The 18896-nt window shown below is 41.8% G+C and overlaps 1 protein-coding gene across 2 annotated transcripts; it reads left to right on the top strand.

Annotated features, from left to right (window-relative positions):
• The first annotated feature begins 910 nt into the window (after nt 1-910).
• LOC125892280 (ras-related protein Rab-7L1-like) lies at nt 911-12270 on the top strand. 2 transcript variants are annotated; one of them, XM_049582220.1, is made up of 6 exons: nt 911-2149; nt 2260-2384; nt 4948-5019; nt 5100-5281; nt 6864-6985; nt 10280-12270. In XM_049582220.1, the coding sequence occupies exons 2-6, from the start codon at nt 2267-2269 to the stop codon at nt 10401-10403; spliced, it is 618 nt and encodes a 205-aa protein (XP_049438177.1). In that variant the 5' UTR covers nt 911-2149; nt 2260-2266; the 3' UTR covers nt 10404-12270. The 2 variants fall into 2 exon arrangements, with proteins under 2 accessions (XP_049438177.1, XP_049438176.1); XM_049582219.1 differs by having other exon boundaries at nt 911-2384.
• The last annotated feature ends 6626 nt before the right edge of the window (nt 12271-18896 follow it).

Below are 18896 nucleotides of genomic sequence, written 5' to 3'. Positions count from 1 at the left end.
TTTAGGTCCTCAGGCAGAGGTCTTTTGTCTGTTCCAGAGGCCTGGCTGAAAACTAAAGGGGACAGAGTGTTTGCTGTCAGGGCCCGAGGCTCTGGAACAATCTGCAGAGTCAGTGATCTCTTTTAAATCCCTTCTTCAAACATTCTTTTATTAGAGAGCCTTACCTGATTTACTTTTTACTTTTATTTCCTCAGTTTTTGTGTCCTAAAAAGTTGTCATCAGTTCTTGTAAAAGTTGTGGTATTCATGTCTTGATTGATATAATAAAGCACTTTGGATAACACTTCACTTGAAGGTATCTACATAAGAGTGACATGACACTGTCATGAACTTGTCATAAACATTATGTACATGTCATAAATGTTTATGACTGCTGTCATTAAGTGTCATTCGGTTTTTGTAATGACAAGTTGACATTGTTTGGGTTGTCTTGATTATGACAACTTGACATTAATCAAAGTGACATTACCAAAAGTTGTCTTTGTCATGACAAGTTGACATTAAATTTGTTTGGGATGTCCATAAAGACTACTAACATAAAGACATCTTCTAGTAATGTCATCCTGGTTAATGTCAAGTTGTCATTATAAGGACATCCCAAACAAATTTAATGTCAACTTGTCATGACAAAGACATCTTCTGGTAATGTCATTTTGATTAATGTCAACTTGTCATAATCAAGACAAACCAAACAATGTCATCTTGTCATTACAAAAACCGAATGACACTTAATGATAGCAGGCATAAACGTTTATGACATGTACATAATGTTCATGACAAGTTCATGACCGTGTCATGTCATAGTTATGACAGTGTCATGTCACTCTTATGTAGATACCTTCAAGTGTCACGGCACTTTGTAACTCTGTTTTTAAAAGCGCTTTATAAACAAAGATTATTATTACTGGGGGGGGGGGGTTTGGTTACTGAGACACTGCTGTATTTCCTGCTGAGACAGTCCCACAAAAAGCTGGTATTTTAAGCCAAGACATGATCGTTTCCTCACCATAACCAAGTCATTTTTGTGCGTACTGCAAAGTCTTAGGGCTGCAAAATAGTTTGTTTTGGGTGCATCGGTACAATAAACAAACTAAACAATACTCACACACCAATGTAACTGAGCTAGAGAGCCACAAAAATGTCCACAGGCAGAGATCAATGCAAAAACAGTCAATTTATTTAAGACATGCATAAAAAAGGTGCTCAAAATGCAAAAAAAAACTGTGACAAAGAGTGAGTAAAAACTGCAGCAAATGTTTCAGTGCTGCTGACATGAGCGCTTCACTGAACAGGTAGAGACACAGACAGATCCCCACCAGGTGTGATACATCAATCAGCTGGTGCCACCAATTAGATGAGGTCAACTCCCAGGTGCAGAAGCACATCTACCAAATCAAAGTGATCTGTCATACGAGTACGACACTAGTTAGTGTTACATATTAGCAACATCACAAGCCAAATGTCTTTGGAAAGTTAGTGTTTGAATATGCTGAAACACAGCAGTGAGATGTGTCAGTCGCAAGAATCAAAATCAGAACAGTGTTTGAGATGTTGACTAAAACATGAAATTCATTTGAACATGTCAAATGTGGAGCTGGAATGGACGATTGGTTTGATTTTAAGTCGTCTACTGGCAGTAAAATTTCTCTAAAAGTTTGTTTAGGAGTTCCGAGGACACTGTGTGTGATGAATGAAAAATTGGAGAGACATCTAACAATCCATAGCTCCTTTCATGACTCTGCTGTTGAAGCCAATTTTCCAGTCATGCCATGTCATGTGAGGTGCAAGAGAACAGTGTGAGAGAGAAAGTCATTTGCAAAGGTTGATCAACAGTTTCAGCTTCCTGTTGAAGGCGTGGTTTATGAAGCTGATCTATTTATGGCAACTTCCTTCCAGAAAGCAAAACTAGTTGGTACAAGTGCTGTGCTACGCAGAGAGAAGGACTGTCAGCACGGTTTATGGTTAGAAAAACACATTTTAGGTTTCGAGTTGGCACGGTAGAGAGAAACAAGGTTATTTTGATGATAAGTTTGGGGTTTAGAAGCAAGGAAGTCTATATTTTAAGTGGATACATTGAGATCATAAAAACTGAAAGGTAGTTAAAATGTTTAGGGTCAGTCATTGCAAAAACAGGCTCAGGTAAAGTCCAGGTGGGTGACGGTCGAGTATTGGTTCAGCTACAGTAACTTTGTCTCATAAATCTCAGTTCCTGACACCATGTTTGAACTTTGAGCCTTCTGCAAATGATGTTGTCTGACAGAGAAGCAATGAACGAGCACCTGCTGAAAATACTGATCGTTGGCGATGGAACTGTTGGGAAAACCTCCTTTGTGAGCCGCTACGTCAACGGACTGTTCAGCAAGAGTTACAAGGCGACAGTGGGAGGTAAGGCTGCTTTGGTTTATCAAGGTGCTGTAGGAGAATGTGACTGTACAGGATCTTAATCTTGGGTTGGATTGTGTGTGTGTGTGTGTGTGTGTGTGTGTGTGTGTGTGTGTGTGTGTTGTGAGTGAGTGAGTGAATATTTCATTACTGCTGAAAACTTTATACAGATGTGTTTCAGTAGGGCAAAATGTGGCCCTGGTGACACGTTACAGCAGGAACTCCCATAGACACTGTTTTGAGTACTTTGGCAGGTCTCTGTAGACAGATTTTTGTCATCGCAATAATGTCACAACGGTGCAAGATGCATTAAAAAAAACTTTATAGGTGTGTGTACTTGAGGTAAAAATGAAAGCCAAGGTTCAATCCCCAGCTTAAAGTGGTGAAAAGGTGACTTAAGAAAGGGGTCACTGGTCCAACCACCACCTGGAGTGGCTGTGGTTCAGAAGCGAGAGCAGTTTGTCCACTTATTAGAAGATCCTTGGGAAAGATACTAAACCCCATCTGTGTGTGAATGTGTGTGCAAATGGGTGAATGTGACATGTAGTGTAAAAGCGCTTTGATTGGTCAAGGGACGAGAAAAGCGATATATTGCTTTACACCCCTGGCTGACATTCTTTTTAAGTCATGGATTGCTATATCGCCACTGGAGTGATCCCATCTCAAGATGGTGAGAAATATCTTGAACCTCTGGAACTTATTTAACCTGTTAAGAACTTTTTTCAGTATATCCTAAATACTTTGTCAAACAGGTGACACATGGCTCCTGAAAAACTGTTTTTCACCTGATAATGGCAATTTGATCTCAAACTTTATTCAAAAAGTCCATGTTTAACATTTGAAAGGAGCTAAAACGAAACCTGCTGCTCGCTCTCACGTTTTCTAATGTTCTCTTGTTTCACTGAAGCTTTATTGAATAGTATAGTATAGTAGTAGTATTGTATAGTCCATAAAGGGGTGCCACAAGGTTCAGTACTTGGTCCTTTGTTATTTACATTGTATATAAATAATATTGGGGTGAATATTCCAAATGCAGCCTTTCATTTTTATGCTGATGACACAGTCATATATTGCTTTGCACCCACGCCTACAGAGGTGTTTGCATATTTGCAGAATGCGTTTAATAGAGTGCAAGAACAGCTCTGTCAGCTGCAACTTGTTCTAAATGCTGATAAAACAAAACTTATGTTTTTCACAAATTCAAAATCAGCAAGGTCAAATCGGTCTGTCATTGTCACCCGTAATGGTCAACAAATTGATTCTTGATTGATGACCACTTGTCTTTTAAGGCACATATTCTGTATACTGCTAAGAAGCTGAAGCTTTTACTTGGATTTTTTTTCTGAAATAAGTCTTGTTTTTCTTTTGAGGTGAAACTGAAACTGGTGGAGTCGACCTTTCTTCCGATTATTTGGTGATGTGTTATATGTGAATGCCTCCGCTCACTGCCTCCACGTGCTGGATAGTGTGTATCATGGCGCTCTGAGGTTTATCACAAACCGTGGTGCTCTAACACATCATTGTGTCTTATACACTAAAGTAAATTGGCCATCTTTATATGCGCGCCGGCTCGGCCATTGGTATGTTTAGATTTACAAGGCCATTCTTGAGATGATTCCATCTTATTTATCATCTCTTTTAATCCTGAATAATAGAGCCCACAGTCTCCGTTCTCAGGACTTTTTACATTTTACTGTTCCTAAGGTCAGAACAGAATTGGGGAAGAAGGCTTTTAGGTTTTCTGCTCCAACTTCATGGAACAATTTGCAGTCAGAGCTCAAACTCCAAAGCTTGGTATCTCTGAATGTATTTAAGTCCATGATAAATCCCATTGTATCCAGGCTTTATGAGTGCAAATGTTTTATTTGATCTCGACCTGATTGTGTAAATTCAATTGTTTGTTATTTGTATCTTTTATGTCTATGTTTAATGTGACAATGTGTTGAAACTATAATATGTGCTGCCATTCTTGGCCAGGTCTCTATTGTAAAAGAGATCTTTGATCTCAATGGGACAAACCTGGTTAAATAAAGGTTAAATAAAAATAAATAAAAATTTATTGGCATAATGATCAAATCAAAAATGTTTCCAAAGAATAAACATAAACAGAGGAGAGTAAATAATACATATATCAAATACACACAAAGAAGTGCTATACAGTAAATGGCTTGTTTGTATTTCACATGAAACAACTAGCTGTTGATATCACTTAGAGGTGGTGTAAGACTGGTGTTATTCGATATGTGTCACTGGCATCAAGTCTCATGAAAAAAGACCAAACCAACATTGTGTTAGTCTTCCTCTAAATGCTTTGACTTCCCTACCCTGGAACCTAGGTCAAAAGCATGATAGTGTGCTGAACATTTCAGCTGAGGAGAGTTTGAGGAAACTCTTGTGTTTCAATGAAAGTCTGGAATTTTACATTTTAATTTCAAAATTTTGCCTATTTTAAGTGGTCTGTACATAGAAATCAGTTTCTGTCCTCACTTCTGTTTCAGTTCTTTCACTTCTCATTTATTTCTCTTCACTTCTCTTTCTCTAATATCTGTTTTCTTTATTTCTCCAGTGGATTATGCTGTGAAGCTGCTGCACTGGTCCGATAAAGATAAAGTTAGACTGCAACTATGGGACATCGCAGGTACAAAACATTTCCAGTCGATGGGTGGGTGGGTGGATAGATGGAAGGATGACACAGAGAACTTTCTGTCCTTCCCTCAGGCCAGGAGCGTTTCATATCCATGACCAGGATCTATTATAAAGGTGCAATGGGATGCGTCGTGATGTTTGACGTCACCAACTCGTCCAGCTTCCTTAACTGTCGCCATTGGAAACGAGACCTTGACAACAAGGCAATGCTGCCCAACGGAGACTCCATCCCCTGCATCCTGCTGGCCAACAAGGTGATTCAGTGCATTTACATAATGAATGATGTATCCTGAAACCCTTCTGGCTCACTTTTTAAATGCACTGCTACATTCAGCTTCCCACCATTTCGAGACTCTTTCAGTGAATCAAATGAATAAATAATCACTTGAATACAACATTTTATGAAGTAAAATCATTTCATGGGAGGATCAGCATTTCCCATTCAAATGAATTTCAAAAGTTAACAAAGTTAAGGTCATTTTTACTATTTTGTTTTACACAGTGTTCGGCTCTTTTTACCCCCTGAAAGACCATTTTTAGGTCTGATGTATGGCATACCTTTTTTTCAGCACAATCCAGTATTAGGCTAAAGGCCTTTGCACACCAAGTCCTTGTTTTTTGTTCAAAATTGTTGCACATCTAAACATAAATACAACCTTACGTTGCATCAAACATGTTTGCACATCTACTCCAAAACTTTGGCCAGTCATTTAACTTTTCAAATCAGGTTTGATTTTCCACAGGTTTTTTTTAGCATCCATCAAAAGCCTTTAGAGAGGTGTTTGACCAAGGAGCAGCGAGGAAAATGTGTTATAACCTGCAGGATACATATATTTATATATATATATATGTGCAACGAGAAAGAGGAACAGGGCAGAAGTGCACAGAGGCCCAACAAGACAAAGGAGTAGAAATAGCTTTACAGCCAAATCTGGCCCCCAGTAGGCTGCTGAAAGGCCCCCCAACCATTTTCTAATTCATAATGATAACAAACAGATTCGTCACAATGGGAAAGCATCAAAATAAGTGCCAGGGGAGGATCCTCTGGACCCCCCAAAACAGGTCCAGACTAAGCCCCGAATGTCCTTAAATCCTAGAAATGCCTGTGCATACACCTGACCTGTTAGGGGGCTGCTGCATTTGGCCCCTAGCCTCCTTTCATTTAGTAAAAGTGGCCCCCTGGCAAAGCAACTTGAGTATCTCTGTCCTATAGGCTATAGAAGTAATGTCTTTGACATCTTTCAGGACAAACAGAAAGTAACAGAAGCCTCTCCAGAAATGCACAACAACAATGATGATGCCTCCAGCAGTGAGCAATTTAATAGCCGCACAGTATTATTTCATAACTAAGGTAGCCGCACTACCAAATGCAAGATGCAGGCAGCGGCTCATATGTGTCCTTACATTTTGACTCGTATTCTAAATTTTCACAATGAATAGAACAAAAAATTTTACCATGCTCAGTGTGCAAGGTATCTGTGCACTCTATCAGAGGATGGATTTACAAAATGCATACAAAAAACATGGACTTGGTGTACAAAGGCCGTTAGGTTATCAGGTCAAGTCAGTTCAATTATAAAGCCCAATATCACAAATCACAAATTTCTCTCAGGGGTCTTTACAATCTGTACAGCACACAGACCTTCTGTCCTTTACCTCGCTCTAGAGAAGGAAAAAATTCCCTGAATGAGGAAAAATTAAAGAAACCTCAGGAACAGCAACTGAGGAGCAAAATCAGTTTCTCACTCCAACCTCGGGGAGTCGTGCAAGACTGTGACCCACTCAATTTACAACAACACAATGTCTCTCTCTGCCCCTTCTTCTCCGTCTCTACAGTGTGACCTACCTCAGCGGGTCGTGTCAGCGGACAGCATCGACAAGTTCTGTCAGGCCAACGGCTTCATCACGTGGATGGAGATTTCAGTAAAAGAGAACAAGAACATTGGAGAGGCTATGAGGTAAGAAGATGACATGATACAGTGTGAATGGAGAGTACATTTCAAGGTAATAGGCTGGAGTAGACTAACAGAAACAAGCACGCTTGCCATTCTAAATAGCCAACAAGAAATCCCTCTCACCTTTGTAGAGTCATTGTGAATGAAAAGTGTGCACCCATTATTGAGTCATTCATCTTGGTCTGAATCACAGGAGCAACCAGGAAAGAAAAGCGTCCTTTCACACAGTTCTTTGTCCTGGTCTCTTCCTAGTTCTGTTTTAAAGTTCTCCAAAGGGATGCAACCTGGTGGCATCACTCACTGATCGTTACAGGTCCACCTAATGAATGCAAACAAAGGCTTAATTGCTTAGTGAGTAGAACTGGGCAATATATCGAAATGATATTGATATCATCACGAATTGTGGATATTGTAATATAAATGTTTCCTGTTTTAAAGGCAGCATTACAGTAAAGGGATGTTTGCCTTTACCCACTTTGTCATAATATCGGGGCATTACTGATGATTATTAAAAATCTCATTGAGTGGAAGCACCAACAGTCAATCCTGCAATATTATCACATTATTGAGGTGTTAAGTCAAACATATTGTGATGTTTGATTTTAGCCAGCTCTATTAGTAAGTTGGAAATCCCATATACATGTGTTGTCTGCTGTTGGGTTTAAACGTTATGGCTTCCTTGGTCACAATTATATAGCCTAGTTAGTAAACAAGGTAAAAATAATGGACGTAGCCACCATGACATGACCCAGAGGTTTGTGGACTCCAGTTTTAAGCCTCAAATTAGGCATTTTGGCCACTGCCATTTTTGATTTTTGGAGCCAGAAGTGACCATATTTGGCCCAGAGCGTGGCGCTAACCTTAATGCTAACTTGGTTGGCATGATGCATTTACAGCTATGGCTGATTTCGATAATGCTAATGCTAATTTTTAATAGCGAAAAGCAGGATTAAAACAATATGTAACTAGAAAAGCACTCACGTTAACTAATCACGAACGTTTAGCTAACTTTCGCTAACCGCTAACGTTTGTCAGTCGCTTACATTATGCTACCTTTTGTAACGGCAGGAATAAACACACGTGTAGGAAAGAAATAGGCAACGTTGCCGTTTATGGCTGTTTAAAAAATGTGCTGGCTCTAGTACCAGCTGAAGATGTCTTCACTGTAATCGCTAACGTTATGTGCATGACCAAAACATCAAGTTGGGAGGCAGTTTTAATCAACAGCAGCATCTTGAACATACCGTGTCACTGAGTCAGGAAAATCCCCATTCAGTCAGACGATAGAGGCCTACTCGCCACTGCCAACCAGTGGCACACGTCTGGTCATGGAATGAGTCTATTCTAAAACACAGTGCTATTTAGCGCTATTTTATTATTTTATCCACTTTGCTTCAACCGATCACCACCAAAATTCATCATCATCTGTTCCTTGTCCCATTATCCACCTTTCCTGAAAATTTCATCAAAATTCGTTCATAACTTTTTGAGTTCTTTTGCAGACAAACAAACAAACCAACACCGCCGAAAACATAACCTCCTTGGCGGAGGTAATTACTGGAAAAACAGAACATCCAACTCCATGGAGGCTCTTTTAGTACAACCCAATGCTAATCGATCATTTTTTAGGCAACCAAAATGTTACAATCCATTCTCATGAACTGAAAACACACTGAAACAGTGACGGCTTCGGCCACACTTAACAGCCTGTGAACCTGGGGTTATGCCATGGTTACGTTAGCCAACCACCACTGTCGCCATGGTAGAGCCTTGTCAATGGATGGCACCCACCTGTCAGTAAAAGCAGCCAGGCCCTAGAGACATGTATAAACATGTTTACTTATGCGTAAAGTCGGGCATTTTAACATGGAAGTTTATGGGGATTGACCACGGATGTATAAAGAGACCTGGATGCAGCATTGGAGGCAGGACCCCATTCATTTCTATAAAAGTTGCTCAGGAGCGCATGAAGCCAAAAAAGGTCTGTTTCTGCTGCATGAAATTACCCATATGATCATCGCTGCTTCCGCATCATTGGGTCCATGGAGCAAGCCTGCAAGAGATTACCACTACTTCCAGTTTAGCGCTTCACTAACATGAATGGGAATAAAAATGATTCAATCTTATGGCTCTTCTAGACTTTCCAAATGTTATTGGACTGAATGGATTAAATGTTGATAGTGGGATGAGTCATTTTGCAGAGGTTGAGATGCTCAGTGCCCAATGGCATCACGTGACAGACCTCACAAATTACAGTACCACTGTTCAGCCCCTACAAAAACTGACTTCAAAGCCCGGCGCTCTTCCTGGGGACCTGGGTTTGACGTGTTTCTGGAGCCAGCCTCATGTGGCCATTTGAGGAAGTGCAGTTTTTGGCACTCTTTGATGGCTTCACTTTTCAGCCCCGGAGGTTGCTGATCAGTTTCTGTTTGATTTCTCATGTAAAATTTTTAACAGCAAACTGGAATGATGTCATAGTCATTTGCAAACTTAATTTCTCACATGTTAATGTAAATTCACCATGATTAGGTGGGTATACTAATAGGTAGATGGGTAGGTTACCAAGGAGGAAGTGGGTATACTCTCCTATATATTCCAGTGGCTATTTGACTGACAGGTGGGTATACTGTAAACAGCAAGAAAAGGAGTTGGGTATCCCCTCCATACCTACGTACACCCTCCTCCACACCACTGAATTTAACCCCAACACTGCGATACTGCTCCACCAACATGTGTTTGTTGTGTTTAGTGAAGGCATCTGCAAACGTGACTTACAGCTTCCAGCCTTTTCATTCAGGTGACCCCACACTTAGTTATTCACAGCCTTGGCCTAAATCTTGACAGATCACAGATGGGTTTACAATGGGAGGCAAAAAGGATGTGGAGGTGGTAGCCTTCATCCCCCACTCTTGCAGGCAAACACTGAGAGTTTTCTTTTGAAAAAGTCAGGAGTGACGCATTAGATGTTGAAGGTTGGCAAAAGTGTCAAAATGGGCAGGAAATTAAGACATGGGAACATTTTACTTTACTTTCATCCAGACTGAATTTCAACGAGTGGGCTGGCAGCATGGAAACAAGGAGATAACTGATGAAGGACACAGGCTGCTATGCAACCTGTTACCGCTGTATATGAGTGAGTGTAAGAGTGTAGCTCGACATGTTTGGGAAAGTTGTCAGTGTATCTCTGTAATGCCACTGGGACAGAAGCCTGTAATTTAGGTTGATGGACAAACGTTTTCCTAAATGTGAAATATATTCTGATGATTCATATAAGTGTCTACATCTGTTGTGTTTCAGGAGGTTGGTGCAGAATATTTTGTCCGTTCAGTCCAGCCTGGACCCCCTCCAACCTGAACCCCAAGACAGCGTTTACCCTCAACTGGACTCAGAGTGCACCAGTAGAGGAGAAGGCTGCTGCTGAATCACAGGAACAAGCAAACACAGCCAAGACCTGCTCATTCGTTTAGATTCTCAAGTTGTTTCAAGCGCCACCGAGCAAGGCACTTCACCCTCAAGTACTGAGTGAGTCTGTCCGCTAATAGAAGAGGACAAAGAAGCACCAGGAGGCTGTCAGTAGAGGCGTCTTATATGTAAAGAGGTGTAGATTGGTTTTACTGAGCAGGTCATTAGCAGGTGTTCATGTCTGAGTCTGCATGGATCCAAAATGACACTATGAATATTAAAGCAGCACAGAGTCTTACAAGTGTCACTAAAACTATGTTCTATTCTAGACAATGTACGATTAGAAAATATATGGGAAAGCAGCAGCACCAGTTGTACCGTCACAAAGCCTGAATCAAGGTTTCTCAAAAAAATTCAGTCCTTTAACTCCAGATCCAAACAATCTAATCTAATTAAAATACAAGGAGTCTCTGTGTCTGCCTGCCCTGCGATATCCTCCGCAACCGTTCATCCAATCAAAATCGCACTTGTGTATTGCTGAGGACCAAGGAAAGTGCAATGTCAAGTGCGAGCTCTTGAGATCTAAGGGACATTTTTATCGGTAGTGCTACCACCAGAACTACACACTGTGCTGTGTATTGAGAGGGGAACCCTATTGACTGGAGCACCCAGGCCTTTAGGAAAGCTGCCAAGCCTTGCTTTTAATTAGTTCCAGCGGCCACTCACAGTATTGCAAGGAAAACAACGCTGCAGCCATAAAAGTATTTTCCCCATTGACCACCATTATAAAGGAGATATCTGTAAAACTGTTGACAGGACACCTGGAAGTGCAAACAAGATCAGATATGACTCTTTCTATTATGAATTGTTTGAGCCATGGATGGGTCCAACAACCACCGAGTGTTCACTTCCCATATGATTGCAAAGCCAAACCCTGTTCTTTTTTTTTTTTTTAAACACAACCATGTGCGAGTATAGGCACATACAACCATGTGTTTGTTGTTGAGGGGGAAAAAAACTCAATTTGCAGTGTTGTACCAACGAAGTGCTTTTATTTTGAAAGAGACTGTATGCAAATTGTACATTTCCTGTGACGGCCAACACACCCAGGGTACCTTGAACCTTGTATGTGGACGTGGAAAGTCCATGACCAAACATCGATATGTGACGAATGTGTTGAACCTTTGAGAGTGTGATGGGAGCTCCGTATGGATAACAAACTCTACGACTTATTTTTATTCAAAATATATCAAGTATCTATCAATAAATCAGTCCTAGACATCTCCAGTAATCCTATCTGCCATTCAGCTGCCACACATCAGGTCCCAACTCAACGGTTAAGGTCACCTACATCACAGACCTTCCAAACCTACAGTTTGATGATCATTGTATGCTTTCAACAATGTACGTGATTATTATAAAAATATATACAAACTTATTATTATTTTCATTTTCTTTTAATTTGAGTAAAAGTCATGTTGTCAGTATTTCTGCAGAATATGCAGGGATCCCCCCTTGAGGACAAGGAGGAGAGAGAAGCATGGAGGGAAACAGAAGGAGCAGAGTGAAGGAGGGTGTGTGTGTGTGTGTGTGTGTGGTTATTAATGAGAAGGTGTGAGAACGTGGTGTGCAGCGTGCTCAGTACCGCTGCCATGTCACCTCCTACAACAGGCTGAGACACATGGTATCCCCGTGCTAACAATAAGGGGTGAGTGTGTGTGTGCATGTAAAGTGTGAGGCAAATGGTGTGTAGGTGCTGTTGTGTTTGTGTTTTTATGTATTTGTCAGACGGAGGCACATGGATGTGCATGTGCCTTGGAGACGTCAAACGCTCACACACATGATGTCAGCATGGCAGTCTTTGTGAATAAATTCCCACTTTTTTTATCAAAAGCACTTATTTCCTGACAAATTCTTCTGAGTGTTTGTGGTTTGACTCTAATCAGTTTGCATCCATTCACTGATTTCCAGTGACTTGGTGTGCAGTTGCTGTTTCCAAAATGTACTTCCTGTTCAGTTTTAACACATTTTAGAAACTTACCAGTGTGTCCAAAAATCTGAAATCTGTCCCGACTGTGAAGGCATGATGTCACTGAAGTTTAAAGAACCACTAGCCCCTTTTACACTGCCAGATTTTCCATGAATGTTGGGCCAATTTGCCGGCAAGCTGAGAGGGTTTAGACACACAGAGCCGGATTGGTGAGTTGATCCGAGGTGCCCAATTTTCTTCCTCATAGGGTAGTCATATTGGCGGAACCCTTTTAGTTTAAACAGGCCGAGGCGGCCTTCCGAGGCAGGCCATTAACCGTCAGATGACGGGGACGGTGAAGAACGGGCCGACTTATGAGAGAATCGCCAAAGGACTGACCAGCCGCGGCTTCCCTCCCACGTCACTGTTTACGTCACACGCTGAGCTACACGTTTTGTTACTTGCTCACGCCCCCCATTGCCCCGAAAAGGCACATTCTGTATAAACAAAAGTAGGTAGGCGGCATTTTGCTGCACTCCCCGATTTTGTTTTTATACTGCCAATGCTGAAAGAAGACTGATTGGGCTTTCCTGCAGATTTGAACAACTCCTGTCTAAAGGTTCATTCTCACTCCCGCGATGCAGAAATGCGAGACAGATTTGCGGAATATTTGTGCAGCGCTTATCCGCGTTTAAATCATACACACAGGCACGGTATGGACGCGGTGCGGAATTTCGCGTTGTGTTCCAAGTCTGTGCTGCGTGAACAGGTGTGGGTGAACATGGACGAGAGTAGCAGCAGTGAGTCATCAACTTTGTTTAGCACTTACCACTCTCACCGCAGCCACCAAGCTGGACAATGGACTGCCAGACGTTGTCCTTTAATTCATTGTTCATAAAATCATCCCGTCTTTTATCAAAAAGGACGGGGCGCTGTGAAACGAGGTTTATGAACCTTTCTCCCATACTGTCCTGCCTGACTGGATTTCGGACTCTTCTGGGTCTGCACAACTATAAGCAAACAATTTCATTGGCCCAGCTGTGTAGTTCCGCCGGCGAATTCCGCGGGGGGTCAAAGTCTGGGCAGAAACTTTTTTCACTGCACGAAAGTTCCGCCGCGGTGTGCAAACTTCCATAAGAACCCATTAAATCAGCTTTTATATTTTTCCGCGAGAATAAAGAAGAAAATCCGTGCGGATATTCGCCCTCAGTGAGAATGGACTTTAAAAAAAGGCTACTTGCTGTTGGAGCATGAAGTAAACTCCATTACAACCTCCCTGTTGGAATATAAGATATTTTAAAGGTGGTGTTTTGACCTGAACATGCTGGTATTGAGAAAACGTCAGGGCGACTAAAGCTCATTACACACTGTGCGATTTTGGGCTGTCTCAGATGAAAGAGGACCAGCGTGAAAGAAATGTGGCTATACGTTTGGTCCTGGCTCTAAACCGGTGGTCCTACGTGATACAGTGAGAGAGGTTCAAGGATAGCCATTGTCACGGTCTTGCGATCAAAGACATCCTGGGATAAAATCCTGACAGTGTTAGAAATTTAGGATGACCATCTCACTGTGTGCAGAAGCCTTGCCTGTATGATGTGTCCTCCAGCTCTTATCACGATCACATAAAGAAGGACGAAGCATGGAAGGAAATAGAGGGAGAGTTACAACTTCCAGGTGAGACACCTAGCAGCTAGCAAACCCTCTGTGTTGTGCTTTACAGTTGGAGAAGTAATAACCTGTGCAGCATCCTTGTACACTCAGTATGGGAAGCTGTTGCATCATACATCGTTGCCTGTGATTCAGTCGGCGGTGTCATTGTACAGTCTGCAGACATCAAACTTGATGTCGTACCCGTAGCTGCACTAAATTTAAAAGATTGCTAAATTCTCACAGTCTGTAGGAGGTTTAAACACATTAGGATTTATCCTGAGGAGATGCAACATGCTGCATGACTAGTAAGTCGTGGTGAAGTGTTGCTTTGGAGACAAATATTTGAGAGATAGGTGGAAAGACAAATGGACGCAGCCCAAAACCCATTTACACACAACCAGAAAAATGTGTGTGTTTGCCCAAAGTGTTGGTGTTTGTACTTCCGTGTGGGTTTTTCTGCCCCCGTGTGTGTGGGCTTCTATTCTTATCAGTGAGATGGAGGAAGGCTGGATCTCTCTGCTGTTACTCAGTCGTCCACACATGCTACAACCCTTGACAAAATTGCCGGATGTTGGACAGATGGACTTTTTTGTCACTCTGGCCATTTGTCAGAAAGCAGCAGTCACTGCACAATAAGTATGTCATCGTGCCTCACTCCTCTTTTTTTCCGCTCCATATAATTTTGCAGCTCACACTGTGTCAGCAGATACAGGAGCACTTCAGCCAGACTGAGCTGTAAATGGACACATTTTCTGTTGCCAAGAGAGCATTTTGGTGCTTTTCTATTCCGGATCCTTCTCTCTGCTCATGTCACCTTACAGGTCGTAGCGGCCCGTCAAAAGTCTGCCGACGCAGAGTGGAGAAAACGAGCAAGAAGTGCTGATAATCATGATGCTAACCCATCTGAGAAGTAATGTGAGGACAAAGTGGATTCAACAACATACGTTTCAGACTGCAGGCAAAAGTGACACACATCTGCTTTCTTAATTTCCACATGGAATCTGACGTTTTAATTCTGATTTGAGCCACACACGTCAGATTTTTTGCAGTGTGACCTCAGTCTGAACAGTCCTTTCAGAAGATCGACATTCGTCACAGTTCTGTGCTGGTGGGAGTCACTTAGTGAACCTGCCAAGTTGCAGAACACTGCAGACCACTGTTCGAGACCAACAGACATCCATCCATCCATTATCATCATCCGCTTATCCGGGGCCAACTGCTGCAGGCTGAGCAAAGTATTCCAGATGTCCCTCTCTCCAGCAACACTTCCCAGCTCCTTCTGGGGATCCCAAGGCATTCCTAGGTCAGACAAGATATTTAATCCCTCCAAAGTCCTCTGGGTCTGCCCCCTGGGCGTCCCACCAGTTGGACGTGCCCAGGAGGATCCTGATCAGATGCCCGAACCACCTCAACTGGCTCCTTTTGATGCGAAGGAACAGCGGCTCTACTCCGAGCTCCCTCCAGATGGTCAAGCTCCTCACCCTATCTCTAAGGCTGAGACCAGCCACCCTACAGAGGTTTGTATCCACACTCTCATTCTTTCAGTCACTACCCAAAGCTCATGACCGTAGGTGAGGTTTGGGGTGTAGAAGGACCAGTTTATTTGAGAGCTTTGCCTTATGGCTCAGCTCCATCTTTACCATGACAGTCTAGCGCAGCGCCCACATCATGGCTGGTGCAATGCCAAACAGCCTGTCCATCTCATACTCCATTTTACCATCATTTGTGAACAAGACCCAGAGATACTTGAATTCTGTCACTTTCTGTCACGGTGACTCTCTTCAATCCAGAGGAGGGCAGACCACCAGCAGATAATCATGGAGTCAGACGTGGAGGAACTTTCATCCTGACCACTTCACATTCAGCTGCAAACCACCCCAGTGCATGTCGGAGGTCACAGTGTAATAAAGCCAACAGAACCACATCATCTGCAAAGAGCAAAGATGCAACAAACAAGCAAGGGGTTGTTTTTTAGTAAGTCATCGCTGAGTTTTCAGTTGCTTTGTAGTCCCCAAATGTGGCTGTTTTTTAGTGACCTGTTGCATTTGTCCAAGTCTTGCTAAAGAATAATTCTCATTCAGAAATCTTGCTGACTTTTGCTCTTTGTCGAAGTTGCTGCAGATATTTTAACATGTCATAGTAGGAGAAGTACAGGTGTATTTAATAGCTTTAATGATAACTGAATTCCATTTAGAGGAAGTCCTGGGATTGTGCACGCTGGCACACTTCATGAAACTGAGCCACTGTTAATGTCATCAGTTTCACCTATGCTTTTCCTTCCATGACAAGTCAAATGTCTGCTGTGAAAAGGGTCCATTGAAAATCTCCTAGATAAGAAAAAGATATGTTTCCTTTACTGCAACACAACAAATTATTACCAGCACTTCTCTTTCCTAATCTTACTAATGCTTCAACCATTTTCTTCCTGCAAGAAGTCACCTTTCATGAGATTTCAAAACGAGACTTCTTATCAGCCAAACTTGGACACAAAACAGAGCGGAATAAGCTAAAGGTGAGGAATTGGTTTTATTTCTCCGTCAGGTCCTTTCCATAATTTTTTTTAAGATGATTATGTTAACAACCCAAGCCTCTCAGTGGCAAAATCAAACACTTTAATGGACATGAGTTGAGAGGGCTCACCTGCTCTGATTGGTTACGTTACAGCTTGTTGCATCTCTCTCTCAATACTGGACCAATTTCAAAAATTGTTGTTTTCATGAGTCACGAGGAAATGGGCTCTTGGTTGAAAATTACTGAACTTAACCTTTATAGAACAATCTTAAGATAGCAAAGATGAGAATGAGAAGCATGACTTTATTTTATCCCTAAACACTGCGATTGTTGTCATTTTGTCAGGAAACAGTGAGCACAAATAGAAAAGCACTTAAAGTTTGTATTAGGGTTTATTAACCTGTCTCCACTTCACGCAGCCTCTATTTAGAGCTTCATTTCTTTTTCCGGTCAACAGCATAGATGATGTCAGTGCAGTCTGGCAGCAACACCTCTCTATTCCCAGCCTGAGTGCTCAGAGGCAGCAGTGTACATGTAGGAGGCCTCCCACCGGCTCATGTGGGCAGAGTGAGTGCCGTCGCTCACATCAAAGCTGTCCAGCCAGAGATAGAAGGAACTGTTCGTCCTGTGTCGTGATCACTGACTCTGCTGTACAACGTGGTACTGTAAAACAACTCTGTTTATTTCATCCTGTGTTTCTAACACAACTTTCACATGTTGGCTTTATTTCCTCCTTACTTGATCATTTTTGTACATATAATATGCTTGAATCTGAGCCTTTGCAGTTCTCTTTGTCTTTATCTGCATCCAGTAGTGGAAAGTAATTAAAGTTATAAGCTTAAACAAGAGGTTTCCAGCCATTTAGCTCATGACCCCTTAAAAATAACTAGACAGTTTACATCATGTCTGTAAAAACATGGATGCTTCGCACACATTTCCCCCCCAGCAGCACAGGAGATCGCACTGACCTTGACCTTTGACCTTCAACCACCAAATTCTAATGAGTTCATTTATTTGAATCAGTTCACTAATCAGTCCAAGAGGATGTTTGTGCCAAATTTTAGGAACTTCCCTCCAGGCCCTCTTGAGACATCACGTTCACAAGAAAAACATGGATGCAAGGTCACAGTGATTTTGACCTTTGACCATCAAAAACTAATCAGTTCATCGTTGAGTCCAAGAGGACGTTTTTGCCCGTATTAAATAAATTCCCTCAAGTCGTTCTTACGATATCAAGTTAAGGAGAATGTTATGTACAACCCCTCTATTTCTAATTTCCCCTCTAAATTTGAAACATCATTTGACTTACATAACTGAGGTCCAAAAAGCAAAATCTGTCCTGCATTTCCGTACTTTTACTTTGTTACTTTGAATGTGATTTGTTAAGAATACTTTTACTTAAGTAGCTTTTCAAATGCACAATTTTTACTTGTAATGGAGTGTTTATACATTCTTGCATTGGTATTTTTACTCAGGTAAAAGATCTGAGTATTTCCTCCACTACAGCCTCACATTATGGCAGATTGTGTCGTATAGCCTATTTACCTGAAATCCTGAGTGCAGAGCTGATCTTCTTCCAGGAGCTGTTTGTGTGTAGGGCTGTTGTCTGTTGGACAGATGTACAACTCTGGTAGCTCTGCACTAATTGATCAACTTCTTCTCCGTACTTATCACAGACTGATATTCATGAAAGAAAGGAAAGATATCTGCTGGCTGTGATTGGTTGGTCCTTGTTACACCACATGTGGTGCGTGCTGCTGCGTTCCAAAAGTTGAGCTCAGGAACTGGAAAGAGAAATGCAATGCACCAGATCTAACCCAACCACCAGAAGAAATGTTGGCATTACGTTATCATGTAGCAGATATGTTGAAAATGTATGTTTCATGCTGCAATGGGCCGCTAATAAACACCCATGTTTGGGGACTAAAAAGCTGCTGAAAGGTGATAATGACTCCCTAAAAAACAACCGGTTTTGTTGTTTGTTGATCTCAAACAGGCTCTCCACCTCCCGATGACAATGTCAGGTCATATACTACGTCACTTTAGAAATGCTGAGATATGTATGAAATGTACAAATGTAACACATTGGTGGCCAACATTTTCTTCTGAAAACTGGGCTGCCAGATTAGATTACAACAACTAATTGATCAGAAACCATTGCTCAGCTTTTACAATAACTCTTGAAGTACACACATATATTCTCAGACCTGTTCTTTCAGGGCTGTCACACAGGTATGTAGTAAATCACAAGCTGAGGTTCAGATGAGGAAGCTTTTACACGTTTTGCATCTCTCGTTAGTAAATTCATTCTTTCTGGAAGTATAGGCCTGTTACCACCGCAGGAACTTCTGGGTAATTTTACGGGGCCTGGGCCGTTGGTGC

The sequence above is a fragment of the Epinephelus fuscoguttatus genome, linkage group LG7, assembly GCF_011397635.1.
Source record: "Epinephelus fuscoguttatus linkage group LG7, E.fuscoguttatus.final_Chr_v1".
NCBI lineage: Eukaryota > Metazoa > Chordata > Actinopteri > Perciformes > Serranidae > Epinephelus > Epinephelus fuscoguttatus.
Note: the sequence above shows the minus strand (reverse complement) of the source record. Positions and strands in the feature narration are given on the sequence as shown.

What these genes read in the sequence shown, in the direction of transcription:
- LOC125892280 (XM_049582219.1), top strand. Translation starts at nt 2,243, where the DNA reads ATGATGTTGTCTGACAGAGAAGCAATGAACGAGCACCTGCTGAAAATA. An exon ending in TTACAAGGCGACAGTGGGAG is followed by an intron (nt 2,385 to 4,947) that starts GTAAGGCTGCTT and finishes TTATTTCTCCAG; the next exon opens with TGGATTATGCTGTGAAGCTG. An exon ending in GCAACTATGGGACATCGCAG is followed by an intron (nt 5,020 to 5,099) that starts GTACAAAACATT and finishes TCCTTCCCTCAG; the next exon opens with GCCAGGAGCGTTTCATATCC.